Genomic DNA, 21,215 nt, shown 5'->3' on the forward strand with positions numbered 1-21,215 from the left:
GAGACTGGAGACCTCTTCCCCCCCCCCCCCCCTGTACTGAGGAGACTGGAGACCTCTCCCCCCCCCCCCCCCCTGTACTGAGGAGACTGGAGACCTCTTCCCCCCCCCCCCTGTACTGAGGAGACTGGAGACATCTCCCCCCCCCCCCCCCCTGTACTGAGGAGACTGGAGACCTCTTCCCCCCCCCCCCTGTACTGAGGAGACTGGAGACCTCTCCCCCCCCCCCCCCCCCCCCTGTACTGAGGAGACTGGAGACCTCTTCCCCCCCCCCTGTACTGAGGAGACTGGAGACATCTCCCCCCCCCCCCCTGTACTGAGGAGACTGGAGACCTCTTTCTCCCCCCCCCCCCCCCCTGTACTGAGGAGACTGGAGACCTCTTTCTCCCCCCCCCCCCCCCCCTGTACTGAGGAGACTGGAGACCTGTTTCTCCCCCCCCCCCCTGTACTGAGGAGACTGGAGACCTCTTTCTCCCCCCCCCCCCCCCTGTACTGAGGAGACTGGAGACCTCTTTCTCCCCCCCCCCCCCCCCTGTACTGAGGAGACTGGAGACCTCTTTCTCCCCCCCCCCCCTGTACTGAGGAGACTGGAGACACCCCCTCCCCTCCCCCATTGTATAATTTGCTGTCTTTCCTTTCTGCAGGGGTTGCTGCTCGGTGGGGACGCGGTGCTGAGTGACGCTGAGGGGTCTGACCTCAGTGACAGTGAGGAGAGTCAGTACTCCGGGCTGGAGGACTCCGCCACTGACAGCAGCGAGGAGGAGGACGGGGCGGAGGATGAAGAGGTAAGTCCGGAGATGGCGCCCCCTGGTGACTGATGACTCATGCAGGAGGTCTTTAACCCCTTCACGACTGCTAACGGTAAATAAGCATCAATGCTTGCTGGGATTTGTGCAGCGCCAACGTTTGTTTATGGTTGGTGGTCCTGCAGAGATCAAGACCCCCACAAAGCTGCAAGCACTGGGATTCCGCTGCAGAAAGCTAGCTGTGACCCCTGACCTCATCAAGGCCTGATTGGTTCATTGTCACCTTCAAGCTAGCCAATGACAGCAGTCGCTGGGAAAGTTTGTTGTAATAAGAAAGTAAGCGGTCAGTGAGCGCTGAGAGAAGGAGCGGTGTGTCTGACTGGAGCTGTCAGTGAGCGCTGAGAGGAGGAGCGGTGTCTGACGGGGGCTGTCAGTGAACGCTGAGAGGAGGAGCGGTGTGTCTGACGGTAGCTGTCAGTGAGTGCTGAGAGGAGGAGCGGTGTCTGACGGGAGCGGTCAGTGAACGCTGAGAGGAGGAGCGGTGTCTGACAGGAGCTGTCAGTGAGTGCTGAGAGGAGGAGCGGTGTGTCTGACGGTAGCTGTCAGTGAGCGCTGAGAGGAGGAGCGGTGTGTCTGACGGGAGCTGTCAGTGAGTGCTGAGAGGAGGAGCGGTGTCTGACGGGAGCTGTCAGTGAGTGCTGAGAGGAGGAGCGGTGTCTGACGGGAGCTGTCAGTGAGTGCTGAGAGGAGGAGCGGTGTCTGACGGGGGCTGTCAGTGAACGCTGAGAGGAGGAGCGGTGTGTCTGACGGGAGCTGTCAGTGAGCGCTGAGAGGAGGAGCGGTGTCTGACGGGGGCTGTCAGTGAACGCTGAGAGGAGGAGCGGTGTGTCTGACGGTAGCTGTCAGTGAGTGCTGAGAGGAGGAGCGGTGTCTGACGGGAGCGGTCAGTGAACGCTGAGAGGAGGAGCGGTGTCTGACAGGAGCTGTCAGTGAGTGCTGAGAGGAGGAGCGGTGTGTCTGACGGTAGCTGTCAGTGAGCGCTGAGAGGAGGAGCGGTGTGTCTGACGGGAGCTGTCAGTGAGTGCTGAGAGGAGGAGCGGTGTCTGACGGGAGCTGTCAGTGAGTGCTGAGAGGAGGAGCGGTGTCTGACGGGAGCTGTCAGTGAGTGCTGAGAGGAGGAGCGGTGTCTGACGGGAGCTGTCAGTGAGCGCTGAGAGGAGGAGCGCTGCGTCTGACGGGAGCTGTCTGTGAGCGCTGAGAGGAGGAGCGCTGCGTCTGACGGGAGCTGTCTGTGAGCGCTGAGAGGAGGAGCGCTGCGTCTGACGGGAGCTGTCTGTGAGCGCTGAGAGGAGGAGCGCTGCGTCTGACGGGAGCTGTCAGTGAACGCTGAGAGGAGGAGCGGTGTGTCTGACGGGAGCTGTCGGTGAGCTCTGAGAGGAGGAGCGGTGCGTCTGACGGGAGCTGTCAGTGAGCGCTGAGAGGAGGAGCGGTGTGTGTGACCGGAGCTGTCAGTGAGCGCTGAGAGGAGGAGCGGTGTGACAAGTGCGTCTGACGGGGGCTGTCAGTGAGCGCTGAGAGGAGGAGCGGTGCGTCTGACGGGAGCTGTCAGTGAGCGCTGAGAGGAGGAGCGGTGCGTCTGTCTGGAGCTGTCAGTGAGCGCTGAGTGTAGGAGCGGTGTGCGTGACGGGAGCTGTCAGTTAGCGCTGAGAGGAGGAGCGGTGTGTGACGGGAGCTGTCAGTTAGCGCTGAGAGGAGGAGCGGTGTGTGACGGGAGCTGTCAGTGAGCGCTGAGAGGAGGAGCGCTGCGTCTGACGGGAGCTGTCAGTGAACGCTGAGAGGAGGAGCGGTGTGTCTGACGGGAGCTGTCGGTGAGCGCTGAGAGGAGGAGCGGTGCGTCTGACGGTAGCTGTCAGTGAGCGCTGAGAGGAGGAGCGGTTTGTCTGACGGGAGCTGTCAGTGAGCGCTGAGTGTAGGAGCGGTGTGTGACGGGAGCTGTCAGTTAGCGCTGAGAGGAGGAGCGGTTTGTCTGACGGGAGCTGTCGGTGAGCGCTGAGAGGAGGAGCGGTGTCTGACAGGAGCTGTCAGTGAGTGCTGAGAGGAGGAGCGCTGCGTCTGACGGGAGCTGTCAGTGAGCGCTGAGTGTAGGAGCGGTGTGCGTGACGGGAGCTGTCAGTTAGCGCTGAGAGGAGGAGCGGTGTGTGACGGGAGCTGTCAGTTAGCGCTGAGAGGAGGAGCGGTGTGTGATGGGAGCTGTCAGTTAGCGCTGAGAGGAGGAGCGGTGTGTGACGGGAGCTGTCAGTTAGCGCTGAGAGGAGGAGCGGTGTGTGACGGGAGCTGTCTGTGAGCGCTGAGAGGAGGAGCGCTGCGTCTGACGGGGGCTGTCAGTGAACGCTGAGAGGAGGAGCGGTGTGTCTGACGGTAGCTGTCAGTGAGCGCTGAGAGGAGGAGCGGTGTGTCTGACGGTAGCTGTCAGTGAGCGCTGAGAGGAGGAGCGGTGTGCGTGACGGGAGCTGTCAGTTAGCGCTGAGAGGAGGAGCGGTGTGTGACGGGAGCTGTCAGCGCTGAGAGGAGGAGCGGTGTGTGACGGGAGCTGTCAGCGCTGAGAGGAGGAGCGGTGTGTGACGGGAGCTGTCAGTTAGCGCTGAGAGGAGGAGCGGTGTGTGACGGGAGCTGTCAGTTAGCGCTGAGAGGAGGAGCGGTGTGTGACGGGAGCTGTCAGTTAGCGCTGAGAGGAGGAGCGGTGTGTGACGGGAGCTGTCAGTTAGCGCTGAGAGGAGGAGCGGTGTGTGACGGGAGCTGTCAGTTAGCGCTGAGAGGAGGAGCGGTGTGTGACGGGAGCTGTCAGTTAGCGCTGAGAGGAGGAGCGGTGTGTGACGGGAGCTGTCAGCGCTGAGAGGAGGAGCGATGTGTGACGGGAGCTGTCAGTGAACGCTGAGAGGAGGAGCGGTGCGTCTGACGGTAGCTGTCAGTGAACGCTGAGAGGAGGAGCGGTTTGTCTGACGGGAGCTGTCAGTGAGCGCTGAGTGTAGGAGCGGTGTGCGTGACGGGAGCTGTCAGTGAGCGCTGAGTGTAGGAGCGGTGTGTGACGGGAGCTGTCAGTTAGCGCTGAGAGGAGGAGCGGTGTGTGACGGGAGCTGTCAGTTAGCGCTGAGAGGAGGAGCGGTGTGTGACGGGAGCTGTCAGTTAGCGCTGAGAGGAGGAGCGGTGTGTGACGGGAGCTGTCAGTTAGCGCTGAGAGGAGGAGCGGTGTGTGACGGGAGCTGTCAGTGAGCGCTGAGAGGAGGAGCGCTGCGTCTGACGGGAGCTGTCAGTGAGCGCTGAGAGGAGGAGCGGTGTGTCTGACGGGAGCTGTCAGTGAGCGCTGAGAGGAGGAGCGGTGTGTGACGGGAGCTGTCAGTGAGCGCTGAGAGGAGGAGCGGTGTGTGACGGGAGCTGTCTGTGAGCGCTGAGAGGAGGAGCGCTGCGTCTGACGGTAGCTGTCAGTGAGCGCTGAGAGGAGGAGCGGTGTGTGACGGGAGCTGTCTGTGAGCGCTGAGAGGAGGAGCGCTGCGTCTGACGGGAGCTGTCAGTGAGCGCTGAGTGTAGGAGCGGTGTGCGTGACGGGAGCTGTCAGTTAGCGCTGAGAGGAGGAGCGGTGTGTGACGGGAGCTGTCAGTTAGCGCTGAGAGGAGGAGCGGTGTGTGATGGGAGCTGTCAGTTAGCGCTGAGAGGAGGAGCGGTGTGTGACGGGAGCTGTCAGTTAGCGCTGAGAGGAGGAGCGGTGTGTGACGGGAGCTGTCTGTGAGCGCTGAGAGGAGGAGCGCTGCGTCTGACGGGGGCTGTCAGTGAACGCTGAGAGGAGGAGCGGTGTGTCTGACGGGAGCTGTCAGTGAGCGCTGAGAGGAGGAGCGGTGCGTCTGACGGTAGCTGTCAGTGAGCGCTGAGAGGAGGAGCGGTTTGTCTGACGGGAGCTGTCAGTGAGCGCTGAGAGGAGGAGCGGTGTGTGTGACCGGAGCTGTCAGTGAGCGCTGAGAGGAGGAGCGGTGTGACAAGTGCGTCTGACGGGGGCTGTCAGTGAGCGCTGAGAGGAGGAGCGGTGGGTCTGACGGGAGCTGTCAGTGAGCGCTGAGAGGAGGAGCGGTGGGTCTGACGGGAGCTGTCAGTGAGCGCTGAGAGGAGGAGCGGTGTGACAAGTGCATCTGACGGGGGCTGTCAGCGCTGAGAGGAGGAGTGGTGCGTCTGACGAGAGCTGTCAGTGAGCGCTGAGAGGAGGAGCGGTGCGTCTGTCTGGAGCTGTCAGTGAGCGCTGAGTGTAGGAGCGGTGTGCGTGACGGGAGCTGTCAGTTAGCGCTGAGAGGAGGAGCGGTGTGTGACGGGAGCTGTCAGTGAACGCTGAGAGGAGGAGCGGTGCGTCTGACGGTAGCTGTCAGTGAGCGCTGAGAGGAGGAGCGGTTTGTCTGACGGGAGCTGTCAGTGAGCGCTGAGTGTAGGAGCGGTGTGCGTGACGGGAGCTGTCAGTTAGCGCTGAGAGGAGGAGCGGTGTGTGACGGGAGCTGTCAGTGAGCGCTGAGAGGAGGAGAGGTGTGTCTTGACGGGAGCTGTCAGTGAGCGCTGAGAGGAGGAGCGGTGCGTCTGACGGGAGCTGTCAGTGAGCGCTGAGAGGAGGAGAGGTGTGTCTTGACGGGAGCTGTCAGTGAGCGCTGAGAGGAGGAGCGGTGTGTCTTGACGGGAGCTGTCAGTGAGCGCTGAGAGGAGGAGCGGTGCGTCTGACGGGAGCTGTCAGTGAGCGCTGAGATCTGTTGGGGCCTCTGGTCCCTTTGGGCCTGTTGGGGCCTCTGGTCTGGTTTTTACAGCGTTGCTCTTGCGTATCTGTGCCCTGGGCCTTATGGGCCTGATACGTATTAATACGCCCTGGCGATTTCGCACACAGGCTGTGCGGGCGCGATCGCCGCCCGCTGATTGTCACAGCTGACACCCGGTGCTACGTGCAGGGAGCTGTCCCGCACCGCTCCCGGCACATTAACTACCGCAATGCTGCGATCGAAGTCGATCGCAGCATTCCGGTGGCAAGAGGAGGTAAGCGCGATACTTACCTTCTCTGCCGGCGTCCAGCGGGGTCTGAGTCCGGTCCCGAATGTTGCCATGGTGACCCGACGTCATCATGACAACATCCGGGACACCAGGAGGCAGGAAGTTGCTTTGGTCACGCGCAGTACAGGCTGCATGGCATAGGGAGCTGCTGCATCTCTATGCTATACAGCCGAAATATATGGTACCCATAAATAAATAATCTTTTGAAAAAAAAAAATAAACCAATAAAAGTACACATATTTGGCATTGCCGCGTCCGGAACAACCTGACCTATAAAACGGTCCTGCTAGTTAACCCCTTTAGTGAACACGGTAAAAAAATTAAATATAAAAATGATAACTATATAGCGACTAATGTTGAGCGCAAGTGCTCGCTATTTGAGTTTTGCTCGGGTATGAACCGAGTATCGCGGGTGCTGGAGTGACATGCTCGAGTCCCTGCCCCGCATGGTTTGCGGCTGTTATACTGCCAAAAAAACCTCGCGGGGTTTGCCTGCCATGCACGAGCGATCCCACATGTTTTTTGGGTGTCTAATAACCGTGAAACATCCGGGGCAGGGACTTGAGCATGTCACTCCAGCACCCGCGATACATGGTGCATACCCGAGTACCCGATGCAAACTCAAGTAGCGAGCACTTGTGCTCAAGACTAATGACAACTTATTCAATATGATGACCTAATGTTATCAAATTCTGTGTCGTACCTCTGGGTTCAATATGTTCACTATACCCCTTGATAAAATCCTTGAGGGGTCTAGTTTCCAAAATGGTGTCACTTGTGGGGGGTTTCCACTGTTTAGGCACATCAGGGGCTCCCCAAACGCAACATGGCGTCATTAATTAGGCCAGAAAATTTTACCTTCAAAAAGTCAAATGGCACTCCTTTCCTTCCGAGTGCTGCCATGCGCCCAAACAGTGGTTTTCCCCCACATATGGGGTATCGGCATGCTGAGGAGGAATTGCACAACAAACTCTATGGTGCAATTTCTCCTGTTACTCTTATGAAAATGCAAAATTGGGGGCTGAAAAACATTTTTGTTGAAAAAATGTGAAAATTTTATTTTTACGGCTCAATGTTATAAACTTCTGTGAAGCACCTGGGAGTTCAGGGTGCTCACCACATATCTAGATAAGTTCCCTGAGGGGTCTAGTTTCTAAAATGGGGTCACTTGTGGGGGGTTCCCACTGTTTAGGCACATCAGGGGCTCTCCAAACACAACATGGCGTCCGCTAATTATTCAAGCAAATTTTACATTCAAAAAGTCAAATGCACTCCTTCCCTTCTGAGCCCTGCTGTGCGCCCAAACAGTGGTTTTCACCCACATATGGGGTATCTGCGTGCTCAGGGGAAGTTGCACAACAAATTTTGAGGTCCATTTTTTTCCTGTTACCCCTGCGAAAATAAAACAATTGGGGTCTAAAGTAACATTTTTGTGAAAAAAGTTTAAATGTTCATTTTTTCCTTCCACATTCTATTAATTCCTGTGAAGCACCTGAAGGGTTAATAAACTTCTTGAATGTGGTTTTGAGCCCCTTGAGGGGTGCAGTTTTTAGAATGGTGTCACTTTTGGGTATTTTCTGTCATAAAGGCCCCTCAAAGTGACTTCAAATGTGACGTGGTCCCTAAAAAAAATGGTTTTCTAAATTTTGTTGGAAAAATGAGAAATCGCTGGGGAACTTTTAACCCTTATAGCTCCCCCAATAAAAAAAAAAAAATTGGTTCCAAAATGGTTCTGATGTAAAGTAGAGATGTGGGAAATGTTATTTATTAACTATTTTGTGTGACAGATCTCTCTGATTTGAGGGCATGAAAATTAAAAGTTTGAAAATTGCAAAATTTTCACCAAATTTCCGATCTTTTCACAAATAAACGCAAGTGATATCAAAGAAATGTTACCACAATCATGGAGTACAATGTGTCACGAAAAAACAATCTCAGAATCAGCGGGATCTGGTGAAGCTCCAGAGTAATTAACTCATAAAGGGACAGTGGTCAGAATTGTAAAAATTGTCCCGGTCATTAACGTGCAGACCTCCCTCGGGGGTAAAGGGGGTAAAAGTTCTGTTGCCCTTTTTTGCTTCTCTCAGTTGTAAATTCACAGTGGTTCTCACATTGCCCCAATTCCTTGCTTTTCTTGTTAAAAAACGAGCGTTCAGTCTTCTGTCCCACCGCCTCCAGCCTCCCCTGTGTTCTGTCCTTCCTCCTAGGACTCAATAGGATGAGATTTTGGCATTTAACGACCATAGTAAATGCTGCTCAGAAATGCCCCAGAACATGATACTATATAAAATCCTCACCAAAGAGTTCACAGAAAAGTCCTTCCGGCTCTCCGCCCCTTCCGGCTCTCCGCCCCACTCACAACATTTCTATTGAGGAGTCTCTTATAAAATTCAAAGGAAAACGGCACCGCAAGCAATTTATTCCATCCAAAAGGGCAAAGTCTGGAATAAAGCTATAAAATGTCCGAGAGTTTGACAGGATCCACATTAACAGAAAGACGGCAACTAACCCCCCTCCCCAGCAGGCCAGCTAAAGGAGGCCAACTAAAGGAGGCCCTACTTATCTGGGGACGTTTGCAAGCACCTCTTGGGAGTGAAGACCAGTATTCCAAAAATGCTATAAGCTTGCTGTAGACAATTACAGACCCCTCAATTACAGCGCCGCCATCAGCAGGATTGTGCTCAGTAAACCACATACTCTGTCAGGTGGGCGACATTACACTGATTAAAACGATACCATGGTTGATGAAACCCGTCCTGTGGTTTCAGTTTGGAGATAATGATATGCCCGTGCTCCGGGGCGGCCTATGGGGGGTGCTCTATCTGGTGCTCTGCTTACATATTCATCTGTCTGCTGTTATGACAGCTCACTGATTGGTCACTGACCTACCTCCTATTTTACGTAATGGATCTACTAGTGCGGTGCTAGGTAAAATAGGAGGCAGATCAGTGAACTAGTGCACGCCCTAATCATCTCCCGCCTCAACTACTGCAACCTCCTGCTCTGTGGCCTCCCCTCTAACACTCTCGCACCCCTCCCATCCATCCTAAACTCTGCTGCCCGACTAATCCACCTGTCCCCCTGCTATTCCCCGGCCTCTCCTCTCTGTCAATCCCTTCAGTGGCTCCCCATTGTCCAGAGACTCCAGTTCAAAACCCTAACCATGGCATACAAAGCCATCCACAACCTGTCTCCTCCATATATCTGTGACCTAGTCTCCCGGTACATACCTGCACGCAGCCTCCGATCCTCACAAGATCTCCTTCTCTACTCCCCTCTTATCTCCTCTTCCCACAATCGCATACAAGATTTCTCCCGTGCATCCCCCCTACTCTGGAACTCTCTACCCCAACACATCAGACTCTCACCTACCGTGGAAACATTCAAAAGGAGCCTGAAAACCCACCTCTTCCGACAAGCCTACAACCTGCAGTAACCCTCTCTCCACCATACCGCTGCACGACCAGCTCTACCCTCACCTACTGTATCCTCACCCATCCCTTGTAGAGTGTGAGCCCTCGCGGGCAGGGTCCTCACTCCACCATACCGCTGTACGACCAGCTCTACCCTCACCTACTGTATCCTCACCCATCCCTTGTAGACTGTGAGCCCTCGCGGGCAGAGTCCTCGCCCCACCATACCGCTGTACAACCAGCTCTACCCTCACCTACTGTATCCTCACCCATCCCCTGTAGACTGTGAGCCCTCGCGGGCAGGGTCCTCGCTCCACCATACCGCTGCACGACCAGCTCTACCCTCACCTACTGTATCCTCACCCATCCCTTGTAGACTGTGAGCCCTCTCGGGCAGGGTCCTCTCTCCACCATACCGCTGCACGACCAGCTCTACCCTCACCTACTGTATCCTCACCCATCCCTTGTAGACTGTGAGCCCTCGCGGGCAGGGTCCTCGCTCCATCATACCGCTGCACGACCAGCTCTACCCTCACCTACTGTATCCTCACCCATCCCTTGTAGACTGTGAGCCCTCGCGGGTAGGGTCCTTGCTCCACCATACCGCTGCACGACCAGCTCTACCCTCACCTACTGTATCCTCACCCATCCCTTGTAGAGTGTGAGCCCTCGCGGGCAGGGTCCTCCCTCCTGTACCAGTCGCCGTCACGTTTTGTTAAAGATCATTGTAATTGTTTTTGTATGTATAGCCCTTTTTTACATGTAAAGCGTCATGGAATAAAAGGTGCTATAAATATAGCACCCGCCCCCTCACAGGCCACCCCGGAGCACGGGCATATCATTATTTCCACACTGAAAATAAAGATTAAACAAGAACCCCAGGACGGATTTCATCACTAGGTACTGTATCATTTTAATCAGTGTAATGTCACCCACCTGACAGTGTATGTAGATTACGGAGCACAATCCTGCTGACAGCTGCGCTTTAAACACTGGTTAATGCCACATAGGGGCTTGTGGGCCGCCATTATTACCCATCAGGATCAGGCGGAACGCCCGCTGTTGTTGACCATCAGGGTGAGGCGGGACGTATCTGCTCCCTTGGCCTATTGGACCAGATGCGCTACGTGCACAATCTACCTAACTTGTGTGTGCAGGGCTCCAAATTCTTTTTCCTTCAGCAAAATGGTGTCAGCTATTTTGAGGCATGCAAATTTCAATTTGTCACAGAAATTACAAAGTCACTATTTAAAATAGTATTTAAAATAGTAGGCAAGTGACTGAAAGCACAGTGACCTGTCAAAGGCCAGAGATAGGAATACATAATGAGTGCACCAGTTACAGCCCCTCCCCAAAGGCCGCCCCGAATCTCATTATGTCAGAAATGAAAATAAAGATTATAAAAGAACCACTAGACTGATTTCATCAACAAAAGTATCATTTTACTCAGTATAACGGTGCCCACCTGACAGTGTATGTGGTTTGCTAAGCACAATCCTGCTGACAGGTGCACTTTTTAAATAGTTCTTCTTTCAAGTACACATCCACAGGGCAAGGGTTAGGGATGATATTAATCAACAGGGCTCAGGTCTCATTGTTTGAGCATTTAATCAATTTCTATAGTTGGTATAGCAGGGGGTCTTATAAATAAATAAACATCTAGCTGGCCTTAGTACAATATGCAATTAGCATAGTAACAAACATCATTGTTTCAGAACCAAGAGAAGACAACATTCAGGGTTATACAAATACTGGTCTGTCCTTCTTGACCCACCAAAGAAACACACACTAGTTCTAAAGTCAACACCAACACAATAGTGCATGTCTCTTGGCTTAACAAATCTAAACGTCTGGCTGATTAAGATAAGAAGCTGTTTCGTCGCAAGGTCGCTGAACAGTTCCCGGGTGGACATCTCCAGAGACACAAGCTGGGCACAATATATTAGACACAACGGAAGTTTGCAATTTTTGCTCTAAAACTTCTGCTGCTGGTTGTTTCTGGGAATCATCCTTGGAGTGAAAATGGTCACTGCCCACAGATGAAATCCCAGGGGGGATTCTGCTCTAAAGGGAGTTAGGGGCTTTGTATATGGAGTCCGCAACCTATTCTAGGAAAGTCTGTGCTCCAATAGTGAAATACTGCTCCGTCCCTCCTCAGTCCTGCGGTTCCTTATCAGCGTACTGAGGAGAAATTACACAATTGGAGTCCATTTTCTGTTTTTACCCTGGTGAAAATTTGAGTCTAAATCAATTTTTTTTGTGAAACCACCCCCCCCCCCATAATATTTCAATTTAATTTCCCAATATTATAAAATTGTGAGGCACCTGTGGTATAAAGATGGTCATCATAGCAGCAGATGGATTCCTCCACTGTTCAGGCACATCTCATGTCTCCAAATGCGACACGGCGTCTGCTAATGATTCCAGACAATTTTGCGTTCCCTTCTGAGCTCTTCTGTGCGCCCAAACAGTAGTTTTCCCCCACATATGAACTAACAGTGTACTCAGGAGAAATTGGACAACAAATAGTATTGCACACTTTCTCCTGTTACCCTTGTGAATGAAAATTTGAGGCTGAAGGAACATTTTTGTGGGAAGAAGTAAAATTTTGTAATTTGTTTTTCCTTCCACATTGCTTCAGTTCTTGTGAAGAACCTGAAGGGTTAATAAACTTATTAAATGTGGTTTTGAGAACTTTGAGGGGTGTAGTTCTTAGAATGGTGTCACTTTGGGGTATTTTCTTTCATAAAGGCCCCTCAAAGTCACTTCAAATATGATGTGGTCTCTAAAAAATGGTTTTGTAAATTGAGAAACTGCTGATAAATTTTTACATTGTACTAGTGATGGCGCTGCTGATCACCCCCCCCCCCCCACCGTGAACATTGTACTAGTGATGGCGCTGCTGATCACCCCCCCCCCCACCCCGAACATTGTACTAGTGATGGCGCTGCTGATCACCCCCCCCCACCGCGAACAATGTACTAGTGATGGCGCTGCTGATCACCCCCCCGCCGCGTACATTGTACTAGTGATGGCGCTGCTGATCACCCCCCCCCCCCCCACCGTGAACATTGTACTAGTGATGGCGCTGCTGATCACCCCCCCCCCACCCCGAACATTGTACTAGTGATGGCGCTGCTGATCACCCCCCCCCCACCGCGAACAATGTACTAGTGATGGCGCTGCTGATCACCCCCCCGCCGCGTACATTGTACTAGTGATGGCGCTGCTGATCACCCCCCCCACCGCGAACAATGTACTAGTGATGGCGCTGCTGATCACCCTACTCCCCCCCGCCGCGTACATTGTACTAGTGATGGCGCTGCTGATCACCCCCCACCCCCGCCGCGTACATTGTACTAGTGATGGCGCTGCTGATCACCCCCCCCCACCGCGAACATTGTACTAGTGATGGCGCTGCTGATCACCCCCCCCCCCCCCGCCGCGTACATTGTACTAGTGATGGCGCTGCTGATCACCCCCGCCGCGTACATTATACTAGTGATGGCGCTGCTGATCAGCCCCCCCACCGCGAACATTGTACTAGTGATGGCGCTGCTGATCAGCCCCCCCCCCCACCGCGAACATTGTACTAGTGATGGCGCTGCTGATCAGCCCCCCCACCGCGTACATTGTACTAGTGATGGCGCTGCTGATCAGCCCCCCCCCCACCGCGAACATTGTACTAGTGATGGCTCTGCTGATCACCCCCCCGCCGCGTACATTGTACTAGTGATGGCGCTGCTGATCAGCCCCCCCCCCCCACGCGAACATTGTACTAGTGATGGCGCTGCTGATCACCCCCCCCCCCCCCCCGCGTACATTGTGCTAGTGATGGCGCTGCTGATCAGCCCCCCCCCACGCGAACATTGTACCAGTGATGGCGCTGCTGATCACCCCCCCCCCCCCCCCCCCGCGTACATTGTGCTAGTGATGGCGCAGCTGATCACCCCCCCCCCCCCCCCGCGCGTACATTGTGCTAGTGATGGCGCTGCTGATCACCCCCCCCCCCCCCGCGTGCATTGTGCTAGTGATGGCGCTGCTGATCACCCCCCCCCCCCCCCGCGTACATTGTGCTAGTGATGGCGCTGCTGATCACCCCCCCCCCCCCCGCGTACATTGTGCTAGTGATGGCGCTGCTGATCACCCCCCCCCCCGCGTACATTGTGCTAGTGATAGCGCTGCTGATCAGCCCCCCCCCCCCACGCGAACATTGTACTAGTGATGGCGCTGCTGATCACCCCCCCCGCGTACATTGTGCTAGTGATGGCGCTGCTGATCACCCCCCCCGCGTACATTGTGCTAGTGATGGCGCTGCTGATCACCCCCCCCGCCGCGTACATTGTGCTAGTGATGGCGCTGCTGATCACCCCCCCCCCCCCCCCGCGTACATTGTGCTAGTGATGGCGCTGCTGATCACCCCCCCGCGTACATTGTGCTAGTGATGGCGCTGCTGATCACCCCCCCCCCCCCCGCGTACATTGTGCTAGTGATGGCGCTGCTGATCACCCCCCCACCCCCCGCGTACATTGTGCTAGTGATGGCGCTGCTGATCACCCCCCCACCCCCCGCGTACATTGTGCTAGTGATGGCGCTGCTGATCACCCCCCCCCGCGTACATTGTGCTAGTGATGGCGCTGCTGATCACCCCCCCCCCCCCCCCGCGTACATTGTGCTAGTGATGGCGCTGCTGATCACCCCCCCGCGTACATTGTGCTAGTGATGGCGCTGCTGATCACCCCCCGCGTACATTGTGCTAGTGATGGCGCTGCTGATCACCCCCCCCCCCCCGCGTACATTGTGCTAGTGATGGCGCTGCTGATCACCCCCCCCCCCCCCCGCGTACATTGTGCTAGTGATGGCGCTGCTGATCACCCCCCCCCCCCGCGTACATTGTGCTAGTGATGGCGCTGCTGATCACCCCCCCCCCCCGCGTACATGTGCTAGTGATGGCGCTGCTGATCACCCACCCCCCCGCGTACATTGTGCTAGTGATGGCGCAGCTGATCACACCCCCCCCCCCACCCCGCGCGTACATTGTGCTAGTGATGGCGCTGCTGATCACCCCCCCCCCCCCGCGTGCATTGTGCAAGTGATGGCGCTGCTGATTCACCCCCCCGCGTACATTGTGCTAGTGATGGCGCTGCTGATCACCCCCCCCCCCCGCGTACATTGTGCTAGTGATGGCGCAGCTGATCACACCCCCCCCCCCCCACCCCGCGCGTACATTGTGCTAGTGATGGCGCTGCTGATCACCCCCCCCCCCCCCCCGCGTGCATTGTGCAAGTGATGGCGCTGCTGATCACCCCCCCCGCGTACATTGTGCTAGTGATGGCGCTGCTGATCACCCCCCCCCCCCCGCGTACATTGTGCTAGTGATGGCGCTGCTGATCACCCCCCCCCCCCCGCGTACATTGTGCTAGTGATAGCGCTGCTGATCAGCCCCCCCCCCCCACGCGAACATTGTACTAGTGATGGCGCTGCTGATCACCCCCCCCCCCGCGTACATTGTGCTAGTGATGGCGCTGCTGATCACCCCCGCCGCGTACATTGTGCTAGTGATGGCGCTGCTGATCACCCCCCCCGCGTACATTGTGCTAGTGATGGCGCTGCTGATCACCCCCCCCCGCGTACATTGTGCTAGTGATGGCGCTGCTGATCACCCCCCGCGTACATTGTGCTAGTGATGGCGCTGCTGATCACCCCCCCCCCCCGCGTACATTGTGCTAGTGATGGCGCTGCTGATCACCCCCCCACCCCCCGCGTACATTGTGCTAGTGATGGCGCTGCTGATCACCCCCCCCCCCCCCGCGTACATTGTGCTAGTGATGGCGCTGCTGATCACCCCCCCCCCCGCGTACATTGTGCTAGTGATGGCGCTGCTGATCACCCCCCCGCGTACATTGTGCTAGTGATGGCGCTGCTGATCACCCCCCCCCCCCCCGCGTACATTGTGCTAGTGATGGCGCTGCTGAGTGGGATATACTTTCACGCTCCGTGTCGTGGTGATGTTGGGTGATGTAGTTGTTGTCAGGATCGGGGTGGATCTCTTGGCTCTTCCTCACTTCTTGTCTCTGTTTTTAGGCTCCACAGAGGATCCCGGATCCGGTGACCAGAGAGAAGGATGAGTACGAGCAGACTCCTCGGATGAAGAGGTAAGACGCCCAGTGACTATGGGTCAGCGAGGAGTCAGGGGGAGTAGTCACCAGTGTGTCGGGAGGTGAGGACATCGCGGAGAGACTAGCAGTAATACCGCCGATGTGACAGTGGTGTCGCTCTGTGCTCCTGCAGATCAACCGCGGCTGCTCTGCTCAGCGCTACTGGACCAGACTATCCGGGTACAGCGCCATCTGTGGTCACTGTGGTTCCCACCTTCCCTCACTCAGGGGAGGGGTAAAGGAGACCCAAGCTGTGGTCGCTATTATGGTCTCCCAACCTCCTTTTATCTTTCGGATCTACCGTCCAAATCTATCCTTGGTCCCCCACCTTCTGTCGCCCTGGCTCCACTGGCCCCTGTAGGATCCCCCTCCTCTATGCTTGGGTCTCCTGTCGCCCTGGCTCTGCTGGCCACTGTAGGATCCCCCTCCTCTATCCTTGGTGTCTCCCGTTGCCCTGGCTCCTCTGGCCCCTGTAGGATCCCCCTCCTCTATCCTTGGGTCTCCTGTCGCCCTGGCTCTGCTGGCCACTGTAGGATCCCCCTCCTCTATCCTTGGGTCTCCCGTCGCCCTGGCTCCTCTGGCCCCTGTAGGATCCCCCTCCTCTATCCTTGGGTCTCCCGTCGCCCTGGCTCCTCTGGCCCAGGTAGGATCCCCCTCTATCCTTGGGTCTCCCGTCGCCCTGGCTCCTCTGGCCCCTGTAGGATTCCCCTCCTCTATCCTTGGGTCTGCCGTCGTCCTGCCCCCTGTAGGATCCCCCGACTCTATCCTTGGGTCTCCCGTCGCCCTGGCTCCTCTGGCCCCATTAGGATCCCCCTCCTCTATCCTTGGGTCTCCCGTCATCCTGGCCCCTGTAGGATCCCCCTCCTCTATCCTTGGGTCTCGCGTCGCCCTGGCTCCTCTTGGCCCCTGTAGGATCCCCCTCCTCTATCCTTGGGTCTCCCGTCGTCCTGGCCCCTGTAGGATCCCCCTCCTCTATCCTTGGGTCTCCCGTCGTCCTGGCTCCTGTTGGCCCCCTGTAGGATCCCCCTCCTCTATCCTTGGGGTCTCCCGTCGCCTTGGCCCCTGTAGGATCCCCCTCCTCTATCCTTGGTCTCCCGTGGCCTTGGCCCCTCTTTGCCCCTGTAGGATCCCCCTCCTCTATCCTTGGGTCTCCCGTCGCCCTGGCTCCTCTTGGCCCCTGTAGGATCCCCCTCTATCCTTGGGTCTCCCGTCGCCCTGGCCCCTGTAGGATCCCCCTCCTCTATCCTTGGGTCTCCCGTGGCCTTGGCCCCTCTTTGCCCCTGTAGGATCCCCCTCCTCTATCCTTGGGTCTCCCGTCGTCCTGGCTCCTGTTGGCCCCTGTAGGATCCCCCTCCTCTATCCTTGGGTCTCCCATCGCCCTGACCCCTGTAGGATCCCCCTCCTCTATCCTTGGGTCTCCTGTCGCCCTGGCTCTTCTTGGCCCCTGTAGGATCCCCCTCCTCTATCCTTGGGTCTCCCGTCGCCCTGGTCCCTGTAGGATCCCCCTCCTCTATCCTTGGGTCTCCCGTCGTCCTAGCCCCTGTAGGATCCCCCTGCTCTATCCTTGGGTCTCCCGGCGTCCTGGCTCCTCTTGGCCTCTGTAGGATCCCCCTCCTCTATCCTTGGGTCTCCCGGCGTCCTAGCCCCTGTAGGATCCCCCTCCTCTATCCTTGGGTCTCCCGTCGTCCTGGCCCCTGTAGGATCCCCCTCCTCTATCCTTGGGTCTCCCGTTGCCCTGGCCCCTGTAGGATCCCCCTCCTCTATCCTTGGGTCTCCCGCCGCCCTGGCTCCTCTTGGCCCCTGTAGGATCCCCCTCCTCTATCCTTGGGTCTCCCGTCGCCCTGGCCCCTGTAGGATCCCCCTCCTCTATCCTTGGGTCTCCCGTCGCCCTGGCTCCTCTTGGCCCCTGTAGGATCCCCCTCCTCTATCCTTGGGTCTCCCGTCGCCCTGGCCCCTGTAGGATCCCCCTCCTCTATCCTTGGGTCTCCCGGCGCCCTGGCTCCTCTTGGCCCCTGTAGGATCCCCCTCCTCTATCCTTGGGTTTCCCGTCGCCCTGGCCCCTGTAGAATCCCCCTCCTCTATCCTTGGGTCTCCCGCCGCCCTGGCTCCTCTTGGCCCCTGTAGGATCCCCCTCCTCTATCCTTGGGTCTCCCGTCGCCCTGGCCCCTGTAGGATCCCCCTCCTCTATCCTTGGGTCTCCCGTCGCCCTGGCTCCTCTGGCCCCTGTAGGATCCCCCTCCTCTATCCTTGGGTCTCCCGTCGCCCTGGCTCTGCTGTCCCCTGTAGGATCCCCCTCCTCTATCCTTGGGTCTCCTGTCGCCCTGGCTCCTCTTGGCCCCTGTAGGATCCCCCTCCTCCGCTCCGGGGTTAGGAAGTTTTCGGCAGGAGCACAATGTCTTTTCCAGCTGTTCAGGTAATGAATGAGCCCCCGGCTGCTGGCGCTGTCTCTCTCTGTCTCTTGCCGGCTCCCCCCTCGCTGCAGAAGCGGAGTGTGACCCTGGAGGGGGGCGGAGGAGTTCGGTAGCTGCTCCTTGTGAGGTGCCCCCTCCTCTCCAGCACTTGGCAGCTCCTCGCCCCTCGCCCCGTCCTTGCAGCTTCTAATAAAAGTGGACTGAATTCTGGGCAGACGGCACATGAGCCGGTCCAACACATTAACCCTGAGGCTGCCGGCGAGGACTGTCTGGGATCCTGCCCCTGTCAGCTCTGGTCATTAGTGCCAGGACCTAATGATGGTGTGTAGCGCCACCTGCAGGAGAGGTGAAGGTACTGCAGCCAGATAAGGGTCTCCGGCTACAAAGTCTTACCCCCCCCAACCCGATGCTTTCCAGGTGACAGATCACTTTACATAAGAAGCGATGCCAATCTCCAGACCATTGGGGGTCCGCATCCTTGTAATGGACTCTGGGATCTCTGTTTACTGTCAGCGAATGGATGTCGGGGGGCCGCTGCGGCTCGGCTGGCTGGCTCCGGGGGGGGCGGCCGCTTCGGCGGCTCTGTGTCCGGGGGGGACGGCCGCTTCGGCTCGGCTGGCTGTGTCCGGGGGGGCGGCCGCTTCGGCTTGGCTGGCTGTGTCCGGGGGGGCCGGCCGCTGCGGCTCGGTTCGGCTGGCTGTCTCTGGGGGGGCCGGCCGCTGCGGCTCGGTTCGGCTGGCTGTCTCTGGGGGGGGCGGCCGCTGCGGCTCGGTTCGGCTGGCTGTCCCCGGGGGGGCCGGCCGCTGCGGCTCGGCTGGCTGTCTCCGGGTGGGCCGGCCGCTGCGGCTCGGTTCGGCTGGCTGTCTCTGGGGGGGGCGGCCGCTGCGGCTCGGCTCGGCTGGCTGTCTCTGGGGGGGCCGGCCGCTGCGGCTCGGTTCGGCTGGCTGTCTCTGGGGGGGGCGGCCGCTGCGGCTCGGCTCGGCTGGCTGTCTCCGGGGGGGCCGGCCGCTGCGGCTCGGCTGGCTGTCTCCGGGGGGGCCCGGCCGCTGCGGCTCGGTTCGGCTGGCTGTCTCTGGGGGGGCCGGCCGCTGCGGCTCGGTTCGGCTGGCTGTCTCCGGGGGGGCCGGCCGCTGCGGCTCGGCTGGCTGTCTCCGGGGGGGCCGGCCGCTGCGGCTCGGTTCGGCTGGCTGTCTCCGGGGGGGCCGGCCGCTGCGGCTCGGTTCGGCTGGCTGTCTCTGGGGGGGCCGGCCGCTGCGGCTCGGCTCGGCTGGCTGTCTCTGGGGGGGCCGGCCGCTGCGGCTCGGTTCGGCTGGCTGTCTCCGGGGGGGCCCGGCCGCTGCGGCTCGGTTCGGCTGGCTGTCTCCGGGGGGGCCCGGCCGCTGCGGCTCGGCTGGCTGTCTCCGGGGGGGCCGGCCGCTGCGGCTCGGCTGGCTGTCTCCGGGGGGGCCGGCCGCTGCGGCTCGGCTGGCTGTCTCCGGGGGGGCCGGCCGCTGCGGCTCGGCTGGCTGTCTCCGGGGGGGCCGGCCGCTGCGGCTCGGCTGGCTGTCTCCGGGGGGGCCGGCCGCTGCGGCTCGGCTGGCTGTCTCCGGGGGGGCCGGCCGCTGCGGCTCGGCTGGCTGTCTCCGGGGGGGCCGGCCGCTGCGACTCGGCTGGCTGTCTCCGGGGGGGCCGGCCGCTGCGGCTCGGCTGGCTGTCTCCGGGGGGGCCGGCCGCTGCGGCTCGGCTGGCTGTCTCCGGGGGGGCGGCCGCTGCGGCTCGGCTGGCTGTCTCCGGGGGGGCCCGGCCGCTGCGGCTCGGTTCGGCTGGCTGTCTCCGGGGGGGCCGGCCGCTGCGGCTCGGTTCGGCTGGCTGTCTCTGGGGGGGGCGGCCGCTGCGGCTCGGTTCGGCTGGCTGTCTCCGGGGGGGCGGCCGCTGCGGCTCGGCTGGCTGTCTCCGGGGGGGCCGGCCGCTGCGGCTCGGCTGGCTGTCTCCGGGGGGGCCCGGCCGCTGCGGCTCGGTTCGGCTGGCTGTCTCCGGGGGGTCCGGCCGCCGCAGCTCGGGACGGGAGCGTTTTCACTGGAAATAAAAGTTTTGCATCACCTGAAATAAGAGTGCAGGGAGGTCTCCGGCCTTTCACAAGGGGTCTCGCACCTCGCACTCCGCTGAGTGCACGCCAGTCTTCTGAGATCTATAGCTAGCTGTGGTTAGCTGCCCCCGCAATGCTGACAGCTCCCAGTATTTACCCCTTGGGGTCCTCACCTGCTCCCTATTAAAGGGCCGGCCCCCTCGCTTCACTACTGCACTGCCCCCGATGGTAAGCGGAGGGTGGCGCCTCGTCATGCGGCCCCCTGTACAGTGTCAGGGGATCGGCTGGATACATTGTAACAAGCGGCACTGGGACAGGATTTCTGCCTCCGGATACAGATGTTTCTGTTCACTGACAGACAGCAGCGCTCCTGAGAGGTCGCAGCGGCTTTTGCACCGTTTTCTATCTTTGTAATTTTCTGGCTGATTCCAAGGCTCCGCCCCTTCCACCTGGCCACGCCCACCTGAGCTCACATTGTGGCACGCACCAAACTGCCTGACCGAGGGCCACAAGCAGGTGACGGGGCCCCAGTGACCCCACCTCATCAGTGACCGTCTGGCGGGATGTGAGGGGTTAATATCGGGGCTGATTTCCTCTGTTGGCAGTCAGAGGGTTAAAGCGTCACCTGCAGCGGGGGAGGCGGCCGCTCTTGTAAAGTGATCCGGGGGCTCAGGAAGGAGGAGAGTGGGGGGCGGATTATTGTCCCGTGGGGGGAGATGAGGAGCGAGTGAAGTGTTCCAGAGGTGGCTGCTTCCTCCAGCCCCAGACAGGCCCGGGGGGGATCCGCGGCCCCCACAGCTGCCGGCTGACACTCACCTGCTGCCAGCGCCGCCGGGCCCTCATCTACCTCGCCTGCGTGCTCCGGGTGTGCAGGGGTTAAGGGCTGGTCTGGGGGGCAGATGCCAGGCTGATCATTAACCCCTGAGTGACCAAAGACTGCAGGTTCAGTGGGTTACAAACTGTTTCAGATGCTCGTGGCCCTGGCCCCTTTCTCTCGAGGCCGGAGCGGGCGGCCTCTTCTGCCCCGCCGGCCTCTCACTCTCGTGGAGCGGGCGGCCTCTTCTGCCCCGCCGGCCTCTCACTCTCGTGGAGCGAGCGGCCTCTTCTGCCCCGCCGGCCTCCCTCTGTCTGTCCCTCTCTCCTGGAGCGGGCGGCCTCTTCTGCCCCGCCGGCCTCTCACTCTCGTGGAGCGGGCGGCCTCTTCTGCCCCGCCGGCCTCCCTCTGTCTGTCCCTCTCTCCTGGAGTGGGCGGCCTCTTCTGCCCCGCTGGCCTCTCACTCTCGTGGATTTGGCGGCCTCTTCTGCCCCGCTGGCCTCTCACTCTCCTGGAGCTGGCGGCCTCTTCTGCCCCGCTG

General features: G+C 59.0%; 1 protein-coding gene across 1 annotated transcript in view; it reads left to right on the top strand.

Annotated features, from left to right (window-relative positions):
- The window catches only part of BOP1 (BOP1 ribosomal biogenesis factor), a 53,972-nt gene that overhangs the window by 2,675 nt on the left and 30,082 nt on the right, over positions 1-21,215 (top strand). Inside the window, 4 exon segments of the mRNA XM_073680088.1 lie at positions 642-782; positions 5,653-5,655; positions 15,311-15,359; positions 15,362-15,381. Of these exon segments, the coding sequence (XP_073536189.1) occupies positions 642-782; positions 5,653-5,655; positions 15,311-15,359; positions 15,362-15,381 (213 nt within the window).

Source organism: Phyllobates terribilis, unplaced genomic scaffold (genome assembly GCF_046119375.1).
Source record: "Phyllobates terribilis strain yellow unplaced genomic scaffold, ASM4611937v1 Scaffold_4__5_contigs__length_816908805, whole genome shotgun sequence".
In the NCBI taxonomy this organism is placed as follows: Eukaryota; Metazoa; Chordata; class Amphibia; order Anura; family Dendrobatidae; genus Phyllobates; species Phyllobates terribilis.